Here is a 23,331-nt window from a genome sequence, read left to right as displayed (position 1 = left end):
AAGCAGTTATAAAATTTTTGGAACTGTGTACCCTGTATTGCTCTTTTGAGCAAAGATTCAAATTACAGCTGGCATGTTTTGTTACAGTGCCCGGTTTTCCACAGTGGAACACTTGTAACATTTTGTAACTTGAAAACTAGTCAAGGTATTGCAATGAAACTGCACATTTCTTTATTTCGAACACTTACGAGTGTGGCTGCCAAATTTGGTTGTTCTAGGTCAAAGAACAAAAAAGTTAGCTCTGATCCCCACCTCCCCCCTCAAATAGCTGATCATCGTACATGCGCAATGAGCCAGGCAGACTGTTGTGCTGGGTTTCAGAACTGACTTCCTGTTGTAACCAGTTGTCCTCGTGTTTCGACTACTTTAAAAAGTATGCGTGTCTCTTCTTGAGTGCTGCTCAGCGCTCTGGCGGTCCCTTGCGGCCGCCCTTCATTCTCAGCCCTTCCCCACGATGATGTGCTGGGCCATAGTTATAAATGCAAAAAATACGGTTGCTAAATGAAATACGTGGGAAAGCATATCGTACAGCAAAAGTGTCTTGAACAACATATTTGCACGATTCTTACATGCACCTTTCTTGAATAAAAGGTGCGTTCAAATTTGCATGTGGGTTACTGTCATAACTACCGTATTTTCTGGTGCGTAAATCAAACTTTTTTTGCTGAATTTTTCGCTGGTGTATCTTAAAAAATAATGCAACTTATACGTCTTTTTTTTTTTGAAAAGGTGCTGTCAAACTTAGATTAGATGCTATGGCCACGTCAAGCAAGCTGGGTTGGTCTCCTCTGCAAGGGTTGCGGGCACGCTATCGAGGTACTGGGTTCTTCTCGTGATCGAGTCGCCGAGCACTGTGTCAGAAAAAGAGCAGCAATGCAAGAAGGCCAACTGCAAGTCGACCAACTGCGAAGTCGTCGCAACTGCAGATCGCTTTCAAGAGTACAAGCCACTCCCCATTCTCCCTCATGCACTTCCCGCTTTCGTTCCCTGTGCGCGATTCGGCTCCCCATCGCACATTTTCACTCGCACATACAGCATACAGCGCACGGCCACGACGTTATCGCCCGTGGACTTTAAACGGAACACCTCAGCGACCCCAAGGGCAGAATTGCGCCTGGAGTGTCCATATCACTGCGTGTGCATGACCCGCGTTCACAAAATGAAATGTCAGTGTATTTTTTAAAATCACTCACCGTATGGACAGGTGCATCTTATAAAGACCAGTGCGACTTATACATGTTCTTTCTTTTCAGAAAAACTGCCAATTTCAGAGCGGTGATACTTATACCATGGTGTGGATTACGGAATGGCAAATAAGGCAATCCTAGTTAAAATAAAAAAATGTGACTGAATCTTACTAAAAAAAGCTCAATGCAAGATAGCTAGTCACAGTGCCATCAATAGGGATTGTTTTTTATGCCTTGGATTGTGGTCGCCACTTTCTGGTTTGCTTTAAGTGTGGCATTACTAATGCATTAGATGGAACTGAAGGTTACTTTCTGTGATCGGTAGATAGCGAAAAGGAGGTGTCGTCCAATCCCGACAGCAACTAGCCACTGAGATTCAGCTGCCTGCGCATCTGTGTGACTATGTATGTTCCATAAAGTTGTTTCAAGATGATACATGTCGACTTGGGTTTCATTACTTGATGTGCGCGGCAGAATCGGCACCAAGCGATTTTTAAAATATTTGGACGGTAATACTATACAGTCAAATCTCAATAAAGCGAAGTGCGCGGGACCGCCAAAAATAGTTCGTTATTCTGAAAGATTGTTATAGTGAAGGCGTCAAAATTAGCCATTCTGTCCACCAACCCATCAGTTCATAAGTTGTCACTCTTTGAGCTCTCCCCGAGAATGTCACTGTTGGCTCTCGGCCTGCGTTGTTGCTATTGTTAATAGATTCCGCAGCCACACACCACCAAAGCACCATATAATAAGAGTGATGCAAAAAGCAAATATTGACACTGAGAAAACTACTGACAAAAAACAAGCTCCACGTTGCCTCCAAAGTGAACTGTTTGTTTGTTTGTTTTCCACTTTGCTTGCTGTGGACTTCGCAACGGCTTCACTCGAAGGGGACACTTGAACTATTTCAAAGCACAAATCCACTTAAACAAAGTGTGAAGTGCAAAGTGTGGCGACCGTGTGGCATCCCTGCAAGTACAGATGTTACATTTCTCTACGCATAGCTAGGATGGCCGCAGAAAGAAACGCGAAAGAAAGAGGCGTGCGCAGAAAGAAGGGTGAAGGAAGGAAGAGATGCACCTCTGTTGCTGAGTGACACTTGCCTCGCTGAAGCATGTGTTCGTAAAACCTGATGCGTCATCGCCTCCACAATAGATCTAAAAAAAATTATAGCGCACTTTTGTTCAGTGCCTTCAAAGGTCTTCCGAACCAGTGTGCTGCGGCACTCGCTTTCAGCGCCTTCTCTGCTGGCCCACTGTTTCGGCTGCCGTGAGGGATACACTGAAAACTAAGAATCCCCAGGTTTCCCCAGTTTATAGTGCTGAGGCGTTGCTAAGATGACACGGAAACTGAATAACGATCATTATTCTGAAAAGTTTGGTATTCTGTAGTTCGTAGTACTGAAATGTTTTTACACTGAAACCATAAGAAGTCAGCAGGGGATTTCTGAAAAGCTTGTTAATCTGAAAAGTTTGTTAACATGGTGTTCGTAGAAACGAGGTTTCACTAACTGCATTTTACAATCGGGGGTGCAGCAGAACCATGTAAATATGGGCCCCTATCCAAACACAAGCCCTTATGAACAATGTGCAGAGTCAGAGGTGAAATCAAATTTTACTGCTGCAAAATGCCTTGGCAGGTGCTTGACCAGGGAGCAGTAGAAGTGTAGAACAAGCTAGATTAGTTGTTAGGCTGCAAAAATTGCACCCTATGGTGATTCCTACTGCACTTTGGGAATGGTGAAGCAGCACAACGCACATGAACAAAAGGGGGATGCAAGACTCATGTAGTGCCTGTGCCTTATGTTTTCTTTTCGTCCATGTCCTTCATGCTACTTACTACTGCTCATGTCAAACCAACAAGTGCAGGCTTCTATCACAGTCAATTCTATTGTAGACCGTTGGTTCACTTCTTGAACAGGTGCTCAATTGCTGCAGGCATCAGTTGATTAGAAGCAGCTACAACACTGAATGACAGGAAATGTAACAAGCGAGGACTGCGCACAGTTTCGCTGCACTCCACAATGTGTGCTGCCGCAAGTGTTACAGCAGAAAGGCCAGGTATAGTGAACCCTTGTTAACTCTAAAGCTGAGGTCTCCAAATAACATTTAAGTCCCAATTTCTTCCCATTTTGATGTCAATACCACATTGGTTTTCACATATCTCGAAAAACTTCCCACCAGACCCCAATATCCTAAACTAAAAGAACAATAATACCAGAAAAAAGTCACCACCTCAAGGTATCCATACTTTGTGGCCAGGTGTCGCATCCCCAAAAAGCCGCAAATTAGTAGTTACCAGTTTGTGCATACTACAATTTAGTGCGAAGCTGTATCACTTTCCTGCGATGTACCCAATGCTAGCAAGGTGCCATGACCGTACATCACCTTTCCAAATCAGAGGCTGACGACAGAAGCATGATCCAGGTGACCAGTGCTGGCCCACTCAGTGGCATGGGGCATGGAACGCTGTACTCTGTAACCGTTCCCGGTGAGTCAAACATTACTCACCCTGGTGTAGTAACCCGAATCCGGCTGCAGGGCTCTTGCGTCCCGATAGTCCCTCTGCCAGACACGATTCTGCATACACACAAGTGCAAATGTTGCAAGTCAACATGACTCAACCATTATGCTAGGCAAGCGCAAAATTACACGTCACAAATACTTCACTGGCTGATGGGACGAAGCATCCCCTGCTTTTGGGGGCCCACTCAGACACTGGGCCTCTTCAATTTTTTGAGTTCTGGCAGCCCGCTGGCAGACAGATGGCAGCCAACTAGTTCCGGTCCTGATAGGAAGTCACATGGGCTCGGATCCCAAGACAACCCGCAGCTGCCCGAAGTTTGCAAAACCAAATGCCGTGGTGAGGGCAGCTGGCCGTGGAATAAATAAACATGCTACCAGCATGGCAGCGCCGGCAAGACCGGCACGCACTCGGCGTAGTCGGCCCATTTATGCGTTGCCAGCTTGAAAATATATAAAGTTACCCCAAGGGTTGTGATCCCTTTCAAGAGATTTTGCACGACTCGACACAGGGCACACACTCTGCCAACATCACCTTGCACAGCGCAACATACGGTCTCCAACGCGCTCGATGCCAACACGCGAAGTTGCGCTTAAGTGATTACATACCCGGAAGCGATCGCTCAAGGATCCCTGCTTGCAGCGATCACGTCGCCCACCAGCGACATTGATGAGTTGGCGTTGTGTCATCACTTGGCAAGACATGAAAGAGCAGGATATTGAATACATCTAATACCTGCTTCGGCTTCGATTTCAGAAAGTTTGTTTCAGCTGATGGTGCTTCTAATTTTGACCCTAAGGAGTTGGGGATGTGGCTGGCGCATGAAAATGTACGCTGCCTGTGACCAACGAAAAGTTTCACACAAAAAACAATATGGGTCGCGATCATGAGAGCAATAAGCTAATGTACACGTGGCTAATGTACATGTGGCTACATGTGGGCATGTAGCCCACATGTAGCCTACTGTATGTACATGTATGTGGGCCTACTGTACCCAACCAGTGCATTTTAACATCAACAGCCTGCACTCTGAACACATATCGGTTTCGAGCTGCCACCCAAGCATACCACGGAGAGATAGAGTGAACACGGGTTAGCTGCAATGCCTTTGCTAACTGCAGAAAAAGGAGATATCGCCACATACATCCACAAGATATGTGAAAAGGAAGACCACCAGAAAAAGATCAACCGAAAATGTACCGCAGTGTGTGTGAATGAGTGCCTACAACTTACGCGAACACCATGCAGATAACATACACGCAAGAGAGCGTGGTGCAGTTATCACTGCTAGGAAAAAGGCTTCATAAGACGCAAACACATACACACACAAAAGCGTCCAACAGTTCACTGCCGCTCGTATCGCACCCCCTTGCAATGCGAAATAGTGCGTTAGAACCTAAGAAGATAACGCTAGAAGTAAGGAAATCCGAAGATGACCGTAGACAGTTGGATGAGCAAGGTAAATTTAAGTCCTCAAGCGCCCGTGTTGCAATCCGTCAAGTCCCCACAAAAATGACGGCAAGCGCCCATCGTCTCTTTTAGTCATCTGCTAGCCAGAGAACTCCCAGAGAGATGCCCGACTAAAATCGTCCTGGCTGGTTCTGGCAGCACGCGGGTAGCATGAACAGTCAGCCCAAATAAAATGCACATCCGGCGGAAGTGCATGGCACGGTGGGTGGAGCAACCAGAGAAAAACAAAGGCGCTTTGGCTGGCTTGGTAGCCCGCAGGTAGCCAGAAGTGGAAAAGCGAAGAGGCCCACTAATGTGCTTATCATCATCAGGCAGGCAATTAAACACAGGCCAGAGTACAGTCAAGCTGACTTGCAACGAACTTCATCATAATGAGGCGATGCATCCACTATGCCTCAGCATATGTACCAAGTGGACCGCCCCAAAATATGACAATAGTTTGTTAGTAGGAACTTTTTTAATATAGTTTCTCCCTTTAAATCCAATGCAATTTATATATAAGCTGCACAGAGCTGGCAAGTGGTCATAACGATAGAAGCCATAGACACTGTGGTATCGAAAATAGAGACACTGATTTTCTTTTTAAAGCATCTATCGATGGTAATGTGTTTGCACTGAATCAATATAGCAACACAATATATTGCCACCATAAAAATGAGTTATGTATGAGGCGTGCGTAAAGTTCGAAGACCTTATTGTCGGGTAGACCAGGCTTCAAGCACGGTTAAGGACAATATGCCCAAAGAGCCGAGAGCAGCACGTCTTACGCAGGCGTTTATTTCCGCAAAAAGAGGAAGAACTTCATTGTTCTTTCTTTCTATTAACAGTCATGGCCTGGAGTGCTATGGGGGCATTTCTCCGAAGCACAAATGTCTTACAGGTCACATGACCACTTTGCCATTTCCAAGCTTTAGGCGACATGCGCCCGTCGTTTATCCGCAATGTTCTCCAGGCCATGTGCGAGTTTCCACCAGTCTGGGCACGTAATTGTTTTGCACTACAACGTATTGTCTTCAATAATGTTAGTGATGTCTGACACTGGTCTACTATGAGTGCTTCTGAGGAGTATTAAATAATTCCTTGTACCAGCGATGCCAAAAAATATTTTTGCATTTCTTGACTCTGTATCCATGTTTTAAGCAGCTCAGTATGGGAGCTAGGCATTACGGCTACAATTTGTAAGTTGGAAAATGCTGTCAATTGTTTGCCATGCAAGAAATGAACAGGTGTAAAAGACTTCTGGTTCGTCTGGGGCAGGATATGAATACGTCAGTGGTCTACTGCTTATGATCGTTTCTATTTCTGTTAGGACCGTACTAATGTGATCATAATCTAGAAGTGACCGCCCTAGCACGTTCCTCAAACTGTCTTTAACTGACCGCACCATTTGCTTCTGAAATCCACCTTACCAAGGAGCACAATTGGCAGTGAATTTTCACATAATGCGATACAGGTGAACGCCAACCTCACTTCCTTGAAGAGTGTCATACGAAGCACGCTTAAAGCACAGAGCATTGTCAGAGTAAATTACCACAGGAAGTCCACGACATGCAACAAAATGCTGGAACCTCTAGTAAACCTTCGCCTGTTGAGCGCAAGACAAGCTTTAGGTGGATAGTACGAACTACCGAGCAAGTGAACAACACGATGTAGGATTTCTGTGTAGGCTCACTTTTCAGGTATATTGGGCCCGTAAAATCCATATCAACAATGTTAAACGGTTTTGAAACATTCACTCAGTCCACAGGTAGCAACATCATTGGAGCCGTTGCAGGCTTGGTCCTTAAGCGGGCACGCCAAGTACACTGCCCGATTACTCTCTTTACACACTGCTTTGCCTTTGTCACCCAGAAGCACTCTCAGAGTTCTGCGATGGTCGTTGGGGCTCTGAAAAATCCTCCAGTACAAGCATGTTGCGATAATGAGTTCAGTGACACGGTGATCACCGGGGAGCAGGACCAGGTGCTTGATGCAGTCCTGGTCCACGACATTCCGAAGTCTTGTTTGGATCTGCAGAAAACCATTCTCCTTTGCAAAAAAGGGGTACAAATCTGATTCTCCACACCTCGTGGAGGTCTTGTCCTGCCTGGAGCGCTGATAATTCAAGGTCACATTGCTGCTTTTGGGCCGTGAAAAGCCTATTACTTTTCCAAACTGGCAAGCTCCGATGATGTTAGGTGTTTTTTAATATTGGCAGGCCACGGCAGGCTGTGACAAACATCAGAATCCATGCTGAGACCCTTAGCACCCAAAACCAAGTACAGACGCCGACCGTTTATTCGAACCTCATGGGGACTGCGGAAATGTCCGTATAAACAGGTGTCCGAAAAAGCAGATTAAGAAAAAAAAAAGGAAAGAAAAGAAATCCTTTATTTCCACACACTAATTCGGGCTCGTCAGTAGGCTTGAAGAAATCGTGAATGCGCATTGCACGCTGTTCCATTTACGCACAATCAGATAAGCCCGAATCTCGGAGAGGGTCAAACGGTCACTATAGGGGGCTGAAAGCACAGTCACTGCTTGCGCATGCTCCGTATGCGACGGCAGCGTAGCACATGGTGCGTCATCTTCCGACTCGAAGTCATCGTCTGGCGGCGCAGCAGAAACTTGACGAATGATCTCGCCATCGTCGAGTTCTGCGCATGTCAGTACAGCAGTATCGGCACCTGTGAAACTGTCAAATGAGACGATGTCCAGAATCACAAAGCAGCCACTGCGCAGGTCTCGGCAGAACATTTTCGGCATCAGTAGGGAGCTCATCGGAAGGCAACAAATCCTCGGCCTCCTGGCACCCACTTGCCAGCATTCTCCAGCGGAGTCCGCACTGGCACTGTCGGCGCCATTAGACACTTGACGCGATGTTTCCGTATGCCGCGTTGCATCACCGCGATTTCGACACAGCACTCAAAGCAAACATCACCACGCCGACACCAGTCGCACAAACGAAAAACGTGGCCTACTCGCAGCATCGAGCACGAAGAAAGAAACAAATTAGCTGCTGGATTGTCGTGACATGGCTTACTAAGCTGAGGGGGGAACTGCTGTAGCTACGAACCAGGCAGAAACGATGATGATGAGCGGAGATTTGCAGTAGCGCCCCTTCGTGGGGCAGCAAAGAGGCTCCGTTCAAAACAAAAATGGCGTTCAGCAAGTCGAACCATGCACCGGTCAGAGTTGGTGCATGGTGTTGTCAATCGAGTTGGCTCAAGGAGTGTCTGAAAAATCAGACGAGAGGTTGCAAGATGTCCGAACTTTCGGCAGTTGTTATGCATTATGGTCTATGGGGTGAATGGCAGTGCCGCGAAGCAGACCGAATAATCGAGCATGTCCGAATTTTTGGAGTCTGAATAATAAGTCGGCGACTGCACTACGTCTTGACAAGTTGAAGACAAGATGCACCGGTGTAGCTAAAGCATGGAGTTTAATGGTGTTTTCTTCTGACTCCTCTTCTTGTACAATAGTCAGAATGGCAGCCGAGTACTTGGGCCATTCTTCAATTCTTGCTAACCAAGCCGGTCCACTCCACCTAATTTCCCAGTCGATCAGAGACTGGACCGAAGTGCCCTGAGAAACTAAGTCTGCTGGGTTTAATGGGACTCCTCTTTCACACTCCCCCCAGGAAGACGCAGCGCCATCTACCGCCGTCACCTAAAAGCCTGCACGTGGCCTCTGAAATGCATGGTGCGCCAGCCCGTGCGATCGCTGAGAAACGCATCGTGTGGAAACTGGGCTCTTGCACTTCTTTTCTGGACACGCTACACCATATGGTAGCACTGCCAAGAAGTCCATACATGGCCTCTGAGATGAAAAGTGTTGTGCACCGATGCTGGCGATCACTGCGAATTGTTTCCTCACTTTCCACACACTCAGAGGCACATATTCAGTGACTCAAGTTGACGAGACGTTTATTGAAGAGCAGCACATACACATTGCATTCATGGAGCAGACTGCTAATGCATTGGGTTGCTGTCCTTGAGGCACCCTTGTGACGTGGGCTCGATTTCGCTGAGTATCGGAAAAATATACAGGGTCTCTTTAAAAAAAAAAAAAAATGATGGGGTTTTATGTGCCAAAACCACTTTCTGATTATGAGGCACGCCGTAGTGGAGGACTTCGGAAATTTCGACCACCTGGGGTTCTTTAACGTGCACCTAAATCTAAGCACACGGGTGTTTTCACATTTCGCCCCCATCGAAATGTGGCCGCCGTGGCCGGGATTCGATCCCGCGACCTTGTGCTCAGCAGCCCGACACCATAGCCACTGAGCAACCACGGTGGGTTCTCTTTTCTTTTCGGTACCTAAGTTGTCATCAAAGAGGTTCATTGCCGACTAGCACAGATGAGTGGCAGATACCCAGTATTCTAAGTCGGTGTCAAGGAGTTCCTTTGAACAGCGGTACCTACCACGTCTCGCATCTTACAGTGACTCATGTCGGCATGAAAGAGGTTCATCGAAGAGCAGTACATATGCACACATTGCCACATAATCAGTGACCCAAGGATGTCCGATGGTTGGTTTCGAGCCTTGTTGCCCAGTGGAGCAGCCCAATGCACTACTCATTCGACCATGAACTACTCAGTGATCCCGGTAGGCAGAAAAATGGTTAGATACAAATGTACATAGATAGAAACAAACATAGATAAATGGATAGGCCCCGGAAAGTGTGTGAAGTATCCTAAAAAATGCTAAGGCATTAAAATTTGCGTGCGGCGACTAATGATGGAGCGTCCGTGAGCAGTTAAGCGAGAGGCACATGGCAGGGGCAGTGTAGGCATGCGGAAGAGCTTGTGCGCTCGAGCTGGCGTCAGTCTGCCTGTAGTAGGGGTCATCTAATTTGCCTTTCTTTTTACACTTTCCCAGGGCTATCAATGTATAGCTGAACCCACTTATGACAATACTCGTGTGCCATGAAAATTCCATTGTGATAACCGATAATTGTTATAACCAGGCTGCATGAAAGAAATTGAAATAGGGGGATGGCAGAGCTGTTGTGAGAAAACTATAATGGCAGGTAGGCCAGTGTCCTCCCCAACACCTCCCTCCATCTAGCTGCTGATTGTGCTCACTTATTTAACTGCTTCCTAGGTGCTCCGATTGCACGTAACAAGCCGCGGGTGTCGGAGTTAAGGAATGGCACTGTTATAACTGCAAAGAGGGGTCACGGCTCGCAAGCGATATGCAGGCACCACCGAGGCATCGCTTTGGTGGCCCCAAAAGGGGCCTTAAAAAATTGCGAGAAGGCTGCCGCGACAGTCTGTCAGCTTGAGAAATCCAGAAGAAACGCTGAGGTGAGATCGCTGTAAGCATCTTGCCACGTACTTCTCACTGGCTTGCACGACAAAACACTATGTCCGTCAGCCTCTCATGCTTTACGCGAAGCTAGCCTACATGTTTCTCCAAGGCACCCAGGTGCTCCACGTAGAGCAGCAGGAGGTTCCTCGCGAAAACGAAGCCCTAGAGGGGACCGAATCATCTGCTCGGCCTCCTATAAGGACTAGGTTGAGGCAGCCTGCCCTGCCGCATCATCGCTGCCGTCGTCGCCGTCGCTATCTGACGCAAGCACGTTCGCGATAATCGCCTTACCGGTTAGAAGCACTTAGTTTCCAAATCTGTAGCCCTGCACTTTCTTTTCACCGGCAACGCCAAGCACTGCCGATGATCAGCGGACGGATCAGCCATCTTCCGTTTTGGCAGAAAGTCAAACGAGGCTGAGAATCCGCGTGGCCAGGAACGATTTCAATGCAAAAAAATATGAACGAGAGCGCTTAAGCTGCTGACAGAACTGCACTGAATGAGGAGCCAGAGAGCAACATGGGAGCAAGCTGGGAGCAGCACAGTTGGCGCGGTCCATTTGTGTTTTGGAGGGTGGGGCGTCGTAGAGCTATGGGTGCAGCCCATTCATGCTTGGAGGGGTGGAAGGGCAACGAGAGAGAGGCGCATCGCGACGGCTGGAAAATGAGCACGCCGCGGCTATTGGTGATAGAAATGGTGGTAAACTTGAGCAGCAGCCCATCGTGCAGCAGCTTGAATTTCTAGTTTTCTTTTTCAACGATTTCGCATTTCGCCACCTTCCCGCTCGGACACCCACCAGCCAGACTTCATTGTTATAGCCGATAATGCAGCATCGAGGCATTATAGGAAGCAGGTTATTTCACCATGGAAAACATCTAAAGTTGACGGTGCAGCAGCTTCTCATTGTTACTACCGATATATTGTTGAAACCGGTATCATTATACGTGGGTTCGACTGTATGTATCTTTCTATCTATGCATCTATCTACGTTTGTACCTAGCCGTTTTTCCATCTACCTGGGTCACTGAGTAGTCAATGGTGCAATGGGTAGCACATCGAGCTGCTGTGCTTTAGGTATCAGGGTTTGGAACCAAGCATCGGGCCAACTTGGGTCGCTGAGTATGTAGCAATGTGTATATATGTGCCACTCTTCAACGAACCTCTTTCACGCTGACATGGGTCACAGTAAGATGCAGGACATGGTAGGTACTACCGTTCGAAGAAGCTCTCACACCGACCCGGGGTACTGGGTATGTGCCGCTCAATCTTTGCTAGTCTCCAATGAATGGCCTTGACACCTACTTAGGTAACTAGGCATGTCATACTGGGAATGTGCCATTCCACCATGACCAAAAATATTGCTTGTATTTATCCGATGCTGAGCAAAATCAAGCCTATCTCGCAGAGGTCCTCAAGGACAGCAACCTAACGCATTAGCAGGCTGTGCCACAAATGCACTGGGTATGTGCCACTCTTCAATGAATGGTTTTCCTGTCAACGCTTTAGCAAGCTGCACCATGAAGGTGTATGCTTCTCTTCAATGAGCCTCTCGCCAACTTGGGTCACTGAGCACGCACCGCTGAATGTGCAGCAAGCGAGGGAACAATTCTCAGCGTTCACAGGCACCAGCGCCACAGTACTTGTCTCGGAGACGGACTCCATGGCAGTGTCACTAGACGACACAGCACCTCCAGAAAGAAGCACGAGAGTGCAGCTCGGTTGCTGCATGGCGTGTTACTCAAGTGTTCCCAGGCACCAGCGCACAGTGCATTTTGGAGGCCATGCGCAGGCATCGCAGCGGCGGCACAGATGGCACCAAGTGTTCCCATGGAAGCGCAAGAGCCCTGCTGCAGTACACACCTCATACACACCTCAGCGGCAATATGCTGTGTCCCTGTACTGATTCAATGCTGACACATTACTGTCAACAGTCATGAGATGGGTTCTGTAGTAACTTTTTCATGTGTGATGTGGCCCACACGGTTGCAGATATAGGGGATGAAATAGCAGTCCGTGTTCTTCGTTCGCGCCGCACGCTGGTGTTTTTCTTTCACTGTGGGCGTGCATGCTCCTAGTTTGGTTGTGTGCTTCCTTGGCTACATCTCATCCAAAATCTACTAGAACCGCAAGGCAGCTGCCCTTCTGCTCAAATACCTTGAGGAGAAAAAGGGACGAGGGATTGGTTAAAAGCCAACAATGCCTATTTGCACGCTTTGTGGCCAAGACGGCACTTGGCATGCACGATAGCATTCAAGAATGAGAGCCGCTGACAGACCCGTGCATCCGCTGACTTACCCATTTCATGCCAAATTTTGATACTATCCTACTCGGCTACTAGACGGCTGTAGTTGGGAGAGGCTTTAGAAAACAACTTAAACCAAAGTTGACATTGGGAATAATCAAAGTGTTCTTTTACGCAAGAAAGTGAAGAACTAAGCTAGGGCACTCTTGGAGAACAATGAACTCTGCATTTCACACATGCTGAATCATAGATAAGCGAAGCTCCAGCACCGCTTCCGGGGGCTGCGGAAGCCCACTGCTCACAGGCGCTCTCCACAAGCAACACTCATCGTTAGTGGTGGGCATTGCTTGAGGAGGGTGCAGGTAAAACGAAGCCAGGTCTAGACGCCGCGGTACTGCTCAGCAGCTGCGACTGCCGCCGCACAGTCACATGCAGGTTGAAACAGGCTTTAGGAACGAAGAATCGCAGATAGTTCACAAAGAAAATTAAACACTTAAAGTCTGCCCCAGACACGCACCTCGAGGTACTCAACCACAGCAGTGTTGTAGTCAACAGTCTTGCGGGCAACGGCCTTGCGCAGGCGTTTCCCATCAAACTCGATACTCTGCATGGAGGACATGCCTGGTCTGCCTCCAACAGGCCCATAGGTTCCTCCTGCCTGGCTGCGTCCCCCTCCGTAGCCCCCATATTTGGGGCCACCTCCATACTGGAAGCGGCCACCAGGAGTCATTGGCTGCGTCTGGATTACCTGCATGGTCACCACTGGCATAGGCTATTGTCACCTGCAAGAAAGAACAACAGGTGGCATTCCAAATACACGCAAGACATTTCATCACCCACATTTAAACGCCCAGGCAAGCTGGTGCCAGCAGTTATGTTGAAGTTGCCTCCTGACATCTCCAACGCTCTAAATCCAATTCAGTGGAAAAAACAGCTTCTTTTTTTTGGGACATTTAATTAAGCTTGTGCGCAGCACTTCCTGCTTGTCTGAGGAGCAGTGGGAATATCCCAGCATGCCAAAGGCACAGCTTCCATGGACATGGTGCCATTCCAACAGAAAAAAAGCTACAATCTCAAAGGCTACACTAAACCTGATGCACATGCAGAGCTTTGTTGCTGTGTTATGAACTGCAGTGAATAAAGATACAGTTCTTCCACATCACTGCCTGACCTGTTTTATACTTTAAGCACTTTCTTACAGTGCCAACACAGACGCATTCCAATGTTTGTAGCCTCCCTTTTCCAATGCTACATCCAACTAATTTCCGTCACTCCGAGGGAGCTATTACAACTGCAGCTGCTATGTGAACGTCCCTTTGGGAAAACTTTACAAAATTTCACCCATTTACACGGATGCAAGTGATGCTACATGAATTCCTAAAATGGATGCAAAATGGAGTTTTTCAGCAATGTTTCTGATTTGCAGGCGTTATTTTGGAGTGTACGATCGTATGCAGTATGATGTGAGGTATTTTAGAATACCAAGCTGGACTGCCACAGGCATTGACCAGCTGTCTGGGCCCTATGTCATCCCTAACCCCTCTGTCACGTATCTAGCACATTTGTTTCAAGGGTAGATGCTTCCAGTGTGACACAGCATGCGGAAGCGCATTAAGTCCTACTTGCCTTAGATGTTGGCTAGAGTGACTTTGAGATTACCACCTTCTTGAATGTTGCAAAACCCCATTTTCAGTATGAGAACTAATGGCTTCGATCAATGAACTGTGCGAAAGAGAGAAAAAAGCATGGCCAGTGATCAGGTACTATGAAGATGGCTCTCTAGCAACTATCATGAGTGGAAGCACTGAAAAGCAGCTTTAGTTACCAGTCAAGCCAAGCCTTCTGTGCACGAGGACATTAGGCACCTGCCTCAAGTGATGGAGTTACTTCTTACTGCACAGCCTGCAAAAAACAAGAGTGGGTGGCTGTAAACTTCAGCAGCCAGGGGCACAATTGGAGATTGTAGTTCGAATTGCGCATTCCGTTAGTGTACAGTTTCGCATCACGCAAATAGCCTAGGAATAGGCCAATCATGTGAGGCAAAACTGAATGCTAACTGAATGCGCTTTTCGCACAATAATCTTTGATCGCACCCCATGTCATCCATAAGGATCATCAACACTGGCGACTTACAGAGCTAGCGTGACCAAACTGGCTGCAAATAGTCCAAAGTGGGTCAGTGATATTTAATAAGTCACACAACCTCAGTTGCAAACCTTCTGAACCAATGAGATTCCCAGGAACAGGACGTCTGTATACTTTGACACTTATTTTATGTGGTGATAGCAGCATGAGCACACACGAACGGCCTAATTTGAGGAACAGTTCAGTGTGCCGGTGTCCCTGTGTGAACATTGGCTGTCGTGAGTTGCTCCATGTTCACCAATTGCGCGACTGTTGTCAATCGCCAATATTGACACGTGTACTTATCTTTATCGGGCAACCACGTTTCGCCGCTTAACAACTGTAATCGCACCGCGAGGGACACGCCTGCATGTATCCGACGTTTCTGGAAAGTTATCGACGCTTCTATCCGCGTGTCTGTTGTCGCCGAACCTTGTGTTATCAGATTTCATCGCGTGACACGAATGGTGTAGAACTTTGTGGAAGACACGCGGGTTCCATCAGTTAATCTGGAACATTCGACGACTGATCTATAAAAGGCGACGCGCTTGAGCCGCTGATCAGATTTTCGACGATCGCCGACTGTGTTCGCTGCTATCGTTGTGCTTTAAGTGTAGCCTGTTTTGTGGGCACAGGTTCGCCCAATAAAAGCTAGTTTTGTCTTTCACAGTACTGCTACTGTGTTCTTTCTTACAACCAATGAGATTCCCAGGAACAGGACGTCTGTATACTTTGACACTTATTTTATGTGGTGATAGCAGCATGAGCACACACGAACGGCCTAATTTGAGGAACAGTTCAGTGTGCCGGTGTCCCTGTGTGAACATTGGCTGTCGTGAGTTGCTCCATGTTCACCAATCGCGCGACTGTTGTCAATCGCCAATATGAATGAGCCTTGAATGTGGTGCCTTAGTTTTTATTATTTAGACCTGCTACATATCGGGGAGGGAGGGAGGCTTTCACCTAGGGTGAAAATAGCCACACAATGCTAGAAGGTCAGCAATACCTGCTACTGCGGTAGCAGCGGCCAACATCAATGAGCACCACCTGATCCGAGCCTACAGCTGTTTTCAATTGCAAATGGCATACAGCCATCTTCAAAAATTGAATTCAATCAATTACTGAGGCTGGAGATGATTCTATTAAACAGCTCCAAAATGCTGGAAAAACATACATAGAACCTTTGGAACAAATATATATAACCTTGCCTAAAATAGTGTTGCCATCTCTGAAGTAATTACGATGCTCTCAAGTACACCCAGCACACGCAGAACTTGAAGGCATGATAAAGCTCGAAAGAGCAAAATATCTCGGCTTTCAGTTACTGCCCTCTTTACCTAGAGGACACACATTCAAAAGCAGTGTCTATTCTCGTGGCGGCCATGAGAATTTTCTTTGGATACACTGCTGGCAGCCAAGCACGAGTGGGTAGGTATTGTCCAAATCGTCTCTAGCGTACCCACATCGAACCAACCATTTTTGTTCCTAGTGCGATTTTGTCCTATCAGGTCATTTAGCACGCGAGAATAAAAGCAATACCAGCAAACAGAGGCCTCAGGAGAGCATCTAAATAAAGTGGGTGGCACGAGATTTCCAGCGCACCCATGAAGATCAAAGCTAGAACCAGGCCGCTAAGGCTGTCCAAGGGTTTCACTGCAAAGGTCTGAATGTGCCAGGGGGTGTTTCCATGCTAGATCAGCTGTCCGTGATTGTGGACAGCCAGTCTTATGCAGCCCCTGTATTCGGAGGCCTCAGCAAGCTGAAAACCTAAGAACCAGTCTGTATTCCAGCTTTGGTGTCCTCATTGCCCCTTCGGTGTCCTGAAGGTGCTACTAATGTATACCTAACAAAGACACCTCATTTACACTTAGTACTTGTGCAAATTTTTTCTTTTGTTGCAGGCTGAGATGTCAAAATCTGCATGCATAAGCCTCAGGGATTTCTGCGATTTTACACCTCCTCTCCCCCTCGTGGAGCGTAATTTCACCATATGTTCCGTGTTGGGCTGAACAGTTCTGGCTACCCGCAGGCTGCCAGAACCCGCCACAACGAAGCAGCTCTCGGAAGTTGTTTGGCTAGCAGACGACAAAAAGAGGCGATGAGTGCTCACCGCTATCTTTGCAGAGAGTTGATGGATTACAAACTAGCTGCTTGAGGACATTTACCTTGCTCAGCAAATTGGCGACAACTACCTTCAGTTTTCATTAGTTTTGTCGTTACCTTCTAAAGCATGTTCCGCATTATGAGATGGTGCGATAGAAGAGCCGGCAAATATCCGAGCTGTTAGCACTTAATTTTGTCAGATTTTTTTTGCATCCCATTGAACAGCCTGCGGTACACTTATGCGTACTACTTGCATTGTGCTTCACAGGCTGTAGACACACGTTCCCACATATTATGGTGCCTTTTTGGGTTTATCTGCGATGGTACCATTTTCGAGTTTATGCGGTAGCATCTCATTTTTCTGCAGATAGTGAAGATGGTCACACTGCTAACCTTCGCTACGTCGGTTGTTTAAGTGCATGTACATCGTCAATACCGTGATGTGTTCAAAGTAGATCATCGAAGTTAACTGAATGTGCCGATTCAGTAATGGCCAGCAAGTCTGTATAATTGCACATACATTCAATTATTGCTCTAATGAACAATTTTGTTTTTTGTGTGGAGCTTTCTGCTAGTCACAGAGGACTTGCATTTCCTTGCGCCACCAAAGAACTTTCTGAAATGGAAGCCCAAGCTGGTCGGCAAAGAAATTTAATACGTATACGATGTAACCGAAATCCTCATCATACCTTGCTGGTGAAGCAGCGCACTGACACGGACACAGTGAAGACAAACAGGAAAAAACGACACTCGCTGCTGTTTGTCTTCACTGTGTCCGTGACAGTGCGCTGCTTCACCAGCAAGGTATGATGATCACTCACCAACTAGCCCAACTTTCCACTTTACTGAACCGAAATCCTGCTTTTATTCTGTGACTTGTCAAATGATGACAGAACTCCAGCTTATCAATGCCGGTAAGCACTTCACTGCTGTGAGTAGGTATCCTTGAACGATCACTTTTGCATGATTTCATGTGTTGGCATTGGACGCGTAGGATTTTTGTTGCATCGTAGAGTCAGGTTGGCCCAGTGCACATCTTGTGCTGAGTCATGCACAACCTCACAAAAGTTATTGTATCGCTCTATGTGATTGCCTGAAAACGTTGCTGCAGCTTTTTTTTTCAAAGCCGGTAAAGCAGCACAGGCCACTGCCGTGCCAGTCACATGTTTATGTTTATCCAGCAGCCAGGTGTTATGGCATTTGATGTTGCGATATTTGGGCTGCTTCAGGTTGTTTTGGGATCCAGCCCACGTGACTTCCCATCAGAACTGGAACTAGCTAGTTGCCAACTGGGCTGCTATCTTGTACACGTTCGAAAAGCCAACATTCACTTTTGTCTCACGCGATTTGCCTAGATGGCCTAGGACAATCACGTGAGGCAAAACCGAACATCGGCTTTTCAAATGCATACAAGATAGCAACCCTGGCTGCCAGTCTAGTTAAGGGTCATTCTAGTTAACTAAAAGAAATAATTGAAGCTGAGAAGGTCATATGTGTAGGGTAGATGAGCCAGAGCTCCAAAAATCGAAGAAAAATACTCTCTTTAGAGTATTTTTCTTCGGCTTTCGCAGTTTTGAAGCGGTACCTGCATGTCTGTCTTCACAATTTTAATGGCACTACGGTCTTTTGAATGTGCTACTTGAGCGTTTCTTAGTGGCCTAAAGCCCCGAACAGTTCTTATAAAGTATTTTATACACAGTGGCTTTTTAGCATGTTCAGTGGGGCAGCACTTTTTGAAGTCTCAATTCCTGTGTGGGATTATCCACCAGTAATATGTCATACTGCTTTGATGCGTTGTCAACCACTTGCGAGTCATCTGGGAGTTCTGCTCCTTCGAAACTTCATCAAGGTGCATAAAGATGGCACCACAGGGCTTTGGACCAGAAAGAACAATTTTTATTTTTTATTCATTCCCAGCAAAGATGTCGCTCGCACACTTCAGAAAGGCCCTCCACAGCCGCACAGTGGGAATAATTGCTGTGACCCATCCAAGCTGCAGTGACTGTTAATTTGGCATCCCAAAACATACAACCTAGTGATGAAAACAATGAAGGGCTGCCATTGTAAATACCTTGGTGAAGAAGTTGTGGCTAGGTCGCTGCAAATGGCACTAACAGATTGAGGAACAGACATTTAGGAAAGATCGTAATTCGCACTGTTCTGTAGTTGATAACTGTATATTACTACCTGTTAGAAAACCCCTCGTCGGAGCACCAACGCAGCGGTACCTAGGTGCGTCGCACGCGCCCGAAGGAGCTCCACTGCTATGTTCTCCCCAGACTGGCAAGCAAAGCCATTGCATAAGCATATTGTTTTGTAACGGCCGAATGAAGTAACACGTCATGTTAAAACGCTTGAACTGGACTTTCGTGGCAGTGAAATTTTATGCGCATTTTCTTACATGTTCCGTATGAGAGAGAACTTCACATCACGTACCCCTGTAGTACGTAATCGCGTTAGGAAAGATGCGCAACCTGATCTTGGCAAGCGCTATGCAGTCACAGGACTATACTTTATCAACCCGGAGCTAACGCCACCACTAGAGACGTTAGCAGCGCTAGAGGAAGGAATGGAATGGCAAATATCTTGCAAGGAAACCGGCCAGAAGCAAACCTGCTCCAAGACGCCATGCCACGCGGAAAGCATGGCCGCCAGGTTGCAAGAGGCGCACGCCACAGGGCCTGCGCGTCATACTCACGTTAAACAGAACAGGATGTTTCGGTGCAGCTAGGATGACTCGGGCCAAGCTGTCCAATGCATACTCTTTGCTTTGACGTCCATGAGACCGCCTTCACACAATTCCACGAATTTCACTGGCAGTCCTTACGCTCATGGCGTGGTGTTCTGTGTGTGACACACCAATTTGCCGCAATGTGTATGAGTTGGGAAGCCTAAGCTGTTTAAAAATGTCGTAACTTCACGCCCACCAGGAAACAGAATGCGCCACACTACGAATGCAATTCACGCACCAAGAGACCAACACACCATGGAATACACATAGCGGCCATTTTGTATTCTGTCCTGCGCCGCTGCGCGAGCCATAGAGTTAGTAACTCTATGGCGCGAGCTTTCTGGCGCATTTTGTCATAATGTTTTGAAAAAGCGAAGAGCTTGTTGCTGTCAGTACTCATATAGGTAAAAAAGATATTTAGTTTTTAGGCATACAATTTTCGTTATACTAAAACCATCATAGGATCAGGAAAAAAATTAGACACGTTTATCCCTCACGTGACCTGAACCTAGGCATCAACCATAGAGTTTCTGACTACATTACCTAGAGGGAAATCTGGCGCTGTTGCGCTGTGGTATGCATGGGAATGCCGGTATATTGTGGATTCGGATTGGCTTGGTTCTCGTAGACACAGGACACCTTGAAGACACGCTTGGCAAGTACCATTCCGTCTGTCACATTGATTCATTTTCTACTAGAACAGCACGTGAAAAGCTGTTTTAGCTTTATTATTACGCGAAAACATGTTTTGTTTAACTATGAGAACTTGTTATTGTGTGTACGACTACATGTTACCTGAAAAGTATCAGCGGGCCGTTAAAGTTGGAGGACAGACGACAAGGTTCGCGCTCGCTTTGAAACAGTTGGTCGTCTGTTCTTGCTTTTCTTCGCTTGGTCATGCATCATGGGTGAGTAAAGATGTAATATGCGTGAATGGAAACATTTTATGAAGATTCTACTTTGAGAACGCGTTATTTGCGTAGCCATATCCACGTTTTAGACGAAGCCTCTTACAACACCAGCCAACCCGAGCCTCGCAGACACATATACTATAGTGCCTAGAATATACTGGCTAGTGTACCGTCCACCAGCTCTTTTCAATGGGCGAGCGTGGCGCCGCCTGCAATGAATGCCCACGATGGCCGGCAGAGGTCGCTGCCACACGGGTGGGTGTAGAGTTACTGTATATGCTACCGCAGGTAGCAGAGTTGCGCGTCTGTTTTATCCCGCCGCTAGCGCCCCTATTGGCAGAGCGTCATCACGTGGTAGTCAAGCAACCGTGCATTGCGGAGAAGCAGATGCCCGGGCCAATTTTTGTATTTTCCGACGCCGCCGCCGCAGCGAACTGGACTGACACAAGTCAAATTCAAAGTGAATCCGGCCGATCTTGGCGTCCGCTGTTCGCGTGCGCGCTACCTGCGGTGCAACAACACGACGTGCGCAGCGCATCTCACAGTTGGTTCATCGCAGTGTCCGCGCAGTGCCATCGGAATGATATAATGACCGGGTGCTCTGCTCCCGTCTGCACGGATCGCTCTGAAAGCGGAAAAGCTTTTTATTCGATCCCATTCAAACCCATGCACCACACTGCTTTCACAGAACTGTCATAAAAAAGCCAGCTCACATTTTCAGGATAATGCACTGCTTTGGTTGCTGTTTCTGAACATAAAAGAGGTTACACAACTAAGTAAAGATATTTAATCTACTACTGCTTATGTGAAGCAGGATGCAAGAGGAATTAATGTCGTTATTTACCATACGGTAAGGGCCTTTACTGTGTTTTGCATTATTACCCATATTGTAGCTATGTCAATCCTGTGAGAGAAAAACTTTCACTACACTACCACAGAAGGTTACTTTTCGAATCCCTGCAGTGAAAAGGCACATAATGAAATGGCACTTGAAGGCGTGGCTGATATCCAGTGCCTGCTAGTAGGTGGGTACGTTTCTACAGCAAATTTAATGGGGTACCAGAGTCGAAATACTAATAGTTGGTCATTGATTCACCAGTAATATTTAAGACTGCCTACATGTTGAGAGCTTTGGCACATAAGCAGGTATGCCTATTGCAAAACCCAGTGTCCAGTGCAGCGCCGGATTATGGGCCCAGTGCCGCGCGCTGGATGCTGGGCAGGTGCGGCGTACTGGGAGGCACTGGGTACTGGTGCGAAAAACAGCTCTGGCGCGTTAAATACGCGGTGCCTGGACACCGTATATATATGTTTTGAAAACAGAAAGAAACGGAGAGCATTTTGGTGCAATAAAAAAAAAAAACAAAAAAAGAAAAAGCTCCGACCCGGATTCGAACGTCGGACCTGCAAATCCCAAGCCCGATACTTTACCACTACGCCACGCCAGAAGCTGAACATTGCGTATGATTTTTTACGTCAAGGACCAAGAAGCAGTTTTAGTTTCACAGAGATCAGTCTCGCTAGATATGGTAGATGCGCTATCGCCCAGCAACTAAAGCTCACGCCTGTACCACAAAGAAAATTTTGCTGTTCATATTCAGTAGCTTGCTCGGAAGTGCCACAACACCGATTTTCACTTGCGATTGGCATTTTAACTTCGAAAAAAGTCCTAAATGAACAGCCGACCCGGGACGCTGTATGGGCTGTTACTACCGATTTGGATAGCCGTTTGTTGTTCTTCACGCGAAGGATATGCAACGTTTTCTTAGTTCAGTGATGCCTTTCAGTCGACACGTCTGTCTATTCATATATCTTCGTCAGAGAAGCGCAGGCTAGGACTGTGATCCTTCGTCGACAGCACATATATACCTGTGTTCATGACGCGTCACATCGGCGCTCATCGCTACTTGTGCTGTTTGTGCGTTCATGCTACTTGTGTTTATTTAAGGACACTGATGCGAAAGCTGAAATATGGTGATTTATCCTTGTTAGACTTCTTGATTCCTGAGCCTAAACGCGCCGAGAGCGTGCAGACGGACTCGGCGGATACGCTTGGCATAAGCTTCGGTGGGGACCGATCTCGGCGCCTTTTCTTGACGATCTTATTCAGTGAGCTGTTTCGATGCACTTTGTTTGCGATTAGGCGGAAAATCAGTCCACAGGCGATGCAAAAGCGTCCACGGTCGATCGACGATACGGTAGGCATGTCGCCTGCAAAAACAGAGTGTGGCTTCGCCGCATAGATTTGGTTGCTTGCCAGGCAAGATGGCGGACCTACGCGCAACTCTGCTACCTTTGGTAGCATATATACCTGCGGTAGCACATACAGTAACTCTAGGTGGGTGCAGACTGCGTGTGTCGTCTGCTTCGCATATCAGTTTCGCAGCTGTTACGTCGGTTTCTGTGTTTCTGTTTTCAGTGTTGTAGCAGCGTTGCGTGTTTGTCCTTGGTGTTGTCAAAGAGTGAGTGCGTGGTTGTTATGTTCGTGTGCCTGTCATTGCGAGATCTATGCGGCGGTGGTGAAAAAATGCCGAAGCTATAGAAACAGTGCAAGGAGAGGACCTGCTTTGTGCCGTTGTGTAGAAGCGGTTACCGCTCGAACAAAGGGCGTGTATCCTTGTTCACTCTACCATCTGATACGAAGCGGCAGCAGAATGGGCAAGAATGATCAGGAGAACGGACAGAAGGCCGGCACCAACTGGTGCGGTTTGTGAAAAACATTTCGAAAACAGCTTAGCCGAGCGCGC

The 23,331-nt window shown here is 47.2% G+C and overlaps 1 protein-coding gene across 2 annotated transcripts in view; it reads right to left on the bottom strand.

Moving 5' to 3' along the window:
* Nucleotides 1-19,980, bottom strand: part of LOC139055839 (pre-mRNA 3' end processing protein WDR33-like) — a 219,083-nt gene extending 199,103 nt beyond the window's left edge. The window contains exons 1-5 of one of the 2 annotated variants that reach the window (XM_070533385.1): nt 19,641-19,980; nt 14,541-14,617; nt 14,342-14,437; nt 13,233-13,497; nt 3,698-3,766 (exon numbers count right to left, since the gene is read on the bottom strand). In XM_070533385.1, the coding sequence (XP_070389486.1) occupies nt 3,698-3,766; nt 13,233-13,484 (321 nt within the window). In that variant the 5' untranslated portion in view covers nt 13,485-13,497; nt 14,342-14,437; nt 14,541-14,617; nt 19,641-19,980. The remainder of the gene's footprint in view (nt 1-3,697; nt 3,767-13,232; nt 13,498-14,341; nt 14,438-14,540; nt 14,618-19,640) is intronic. The other variant, XM_070533386.1, reaches the window with a different exon arrangement.
* Between the last annotated feature and the right edge of the window lie 3,351 nt (nt 19,981-23,331).

The sequence above is a fragment of the Dermacentor albipictus genome, chromosome 2 (assembly GCF_038994185.2).
Source record: "Dermacentor albipictus isolate Rhodes 1998 colony chromosome 2, USDA_Dalb.pri_finalv2, whole genome shotgun sequence".
NCBI classification, from domain to species: domain Eukaryota; kingdom Metazoa; phylum Arthropoda; class Arachnida; order Ixodida; family Ixodidae; genus Dermacentor; species Dermacentor albipictus.
The sequence above is the reverse complement of the archived record's forward strand: the minus strand, read 5'-3'. Positions and strand labels throughout refer to the sequence as shown.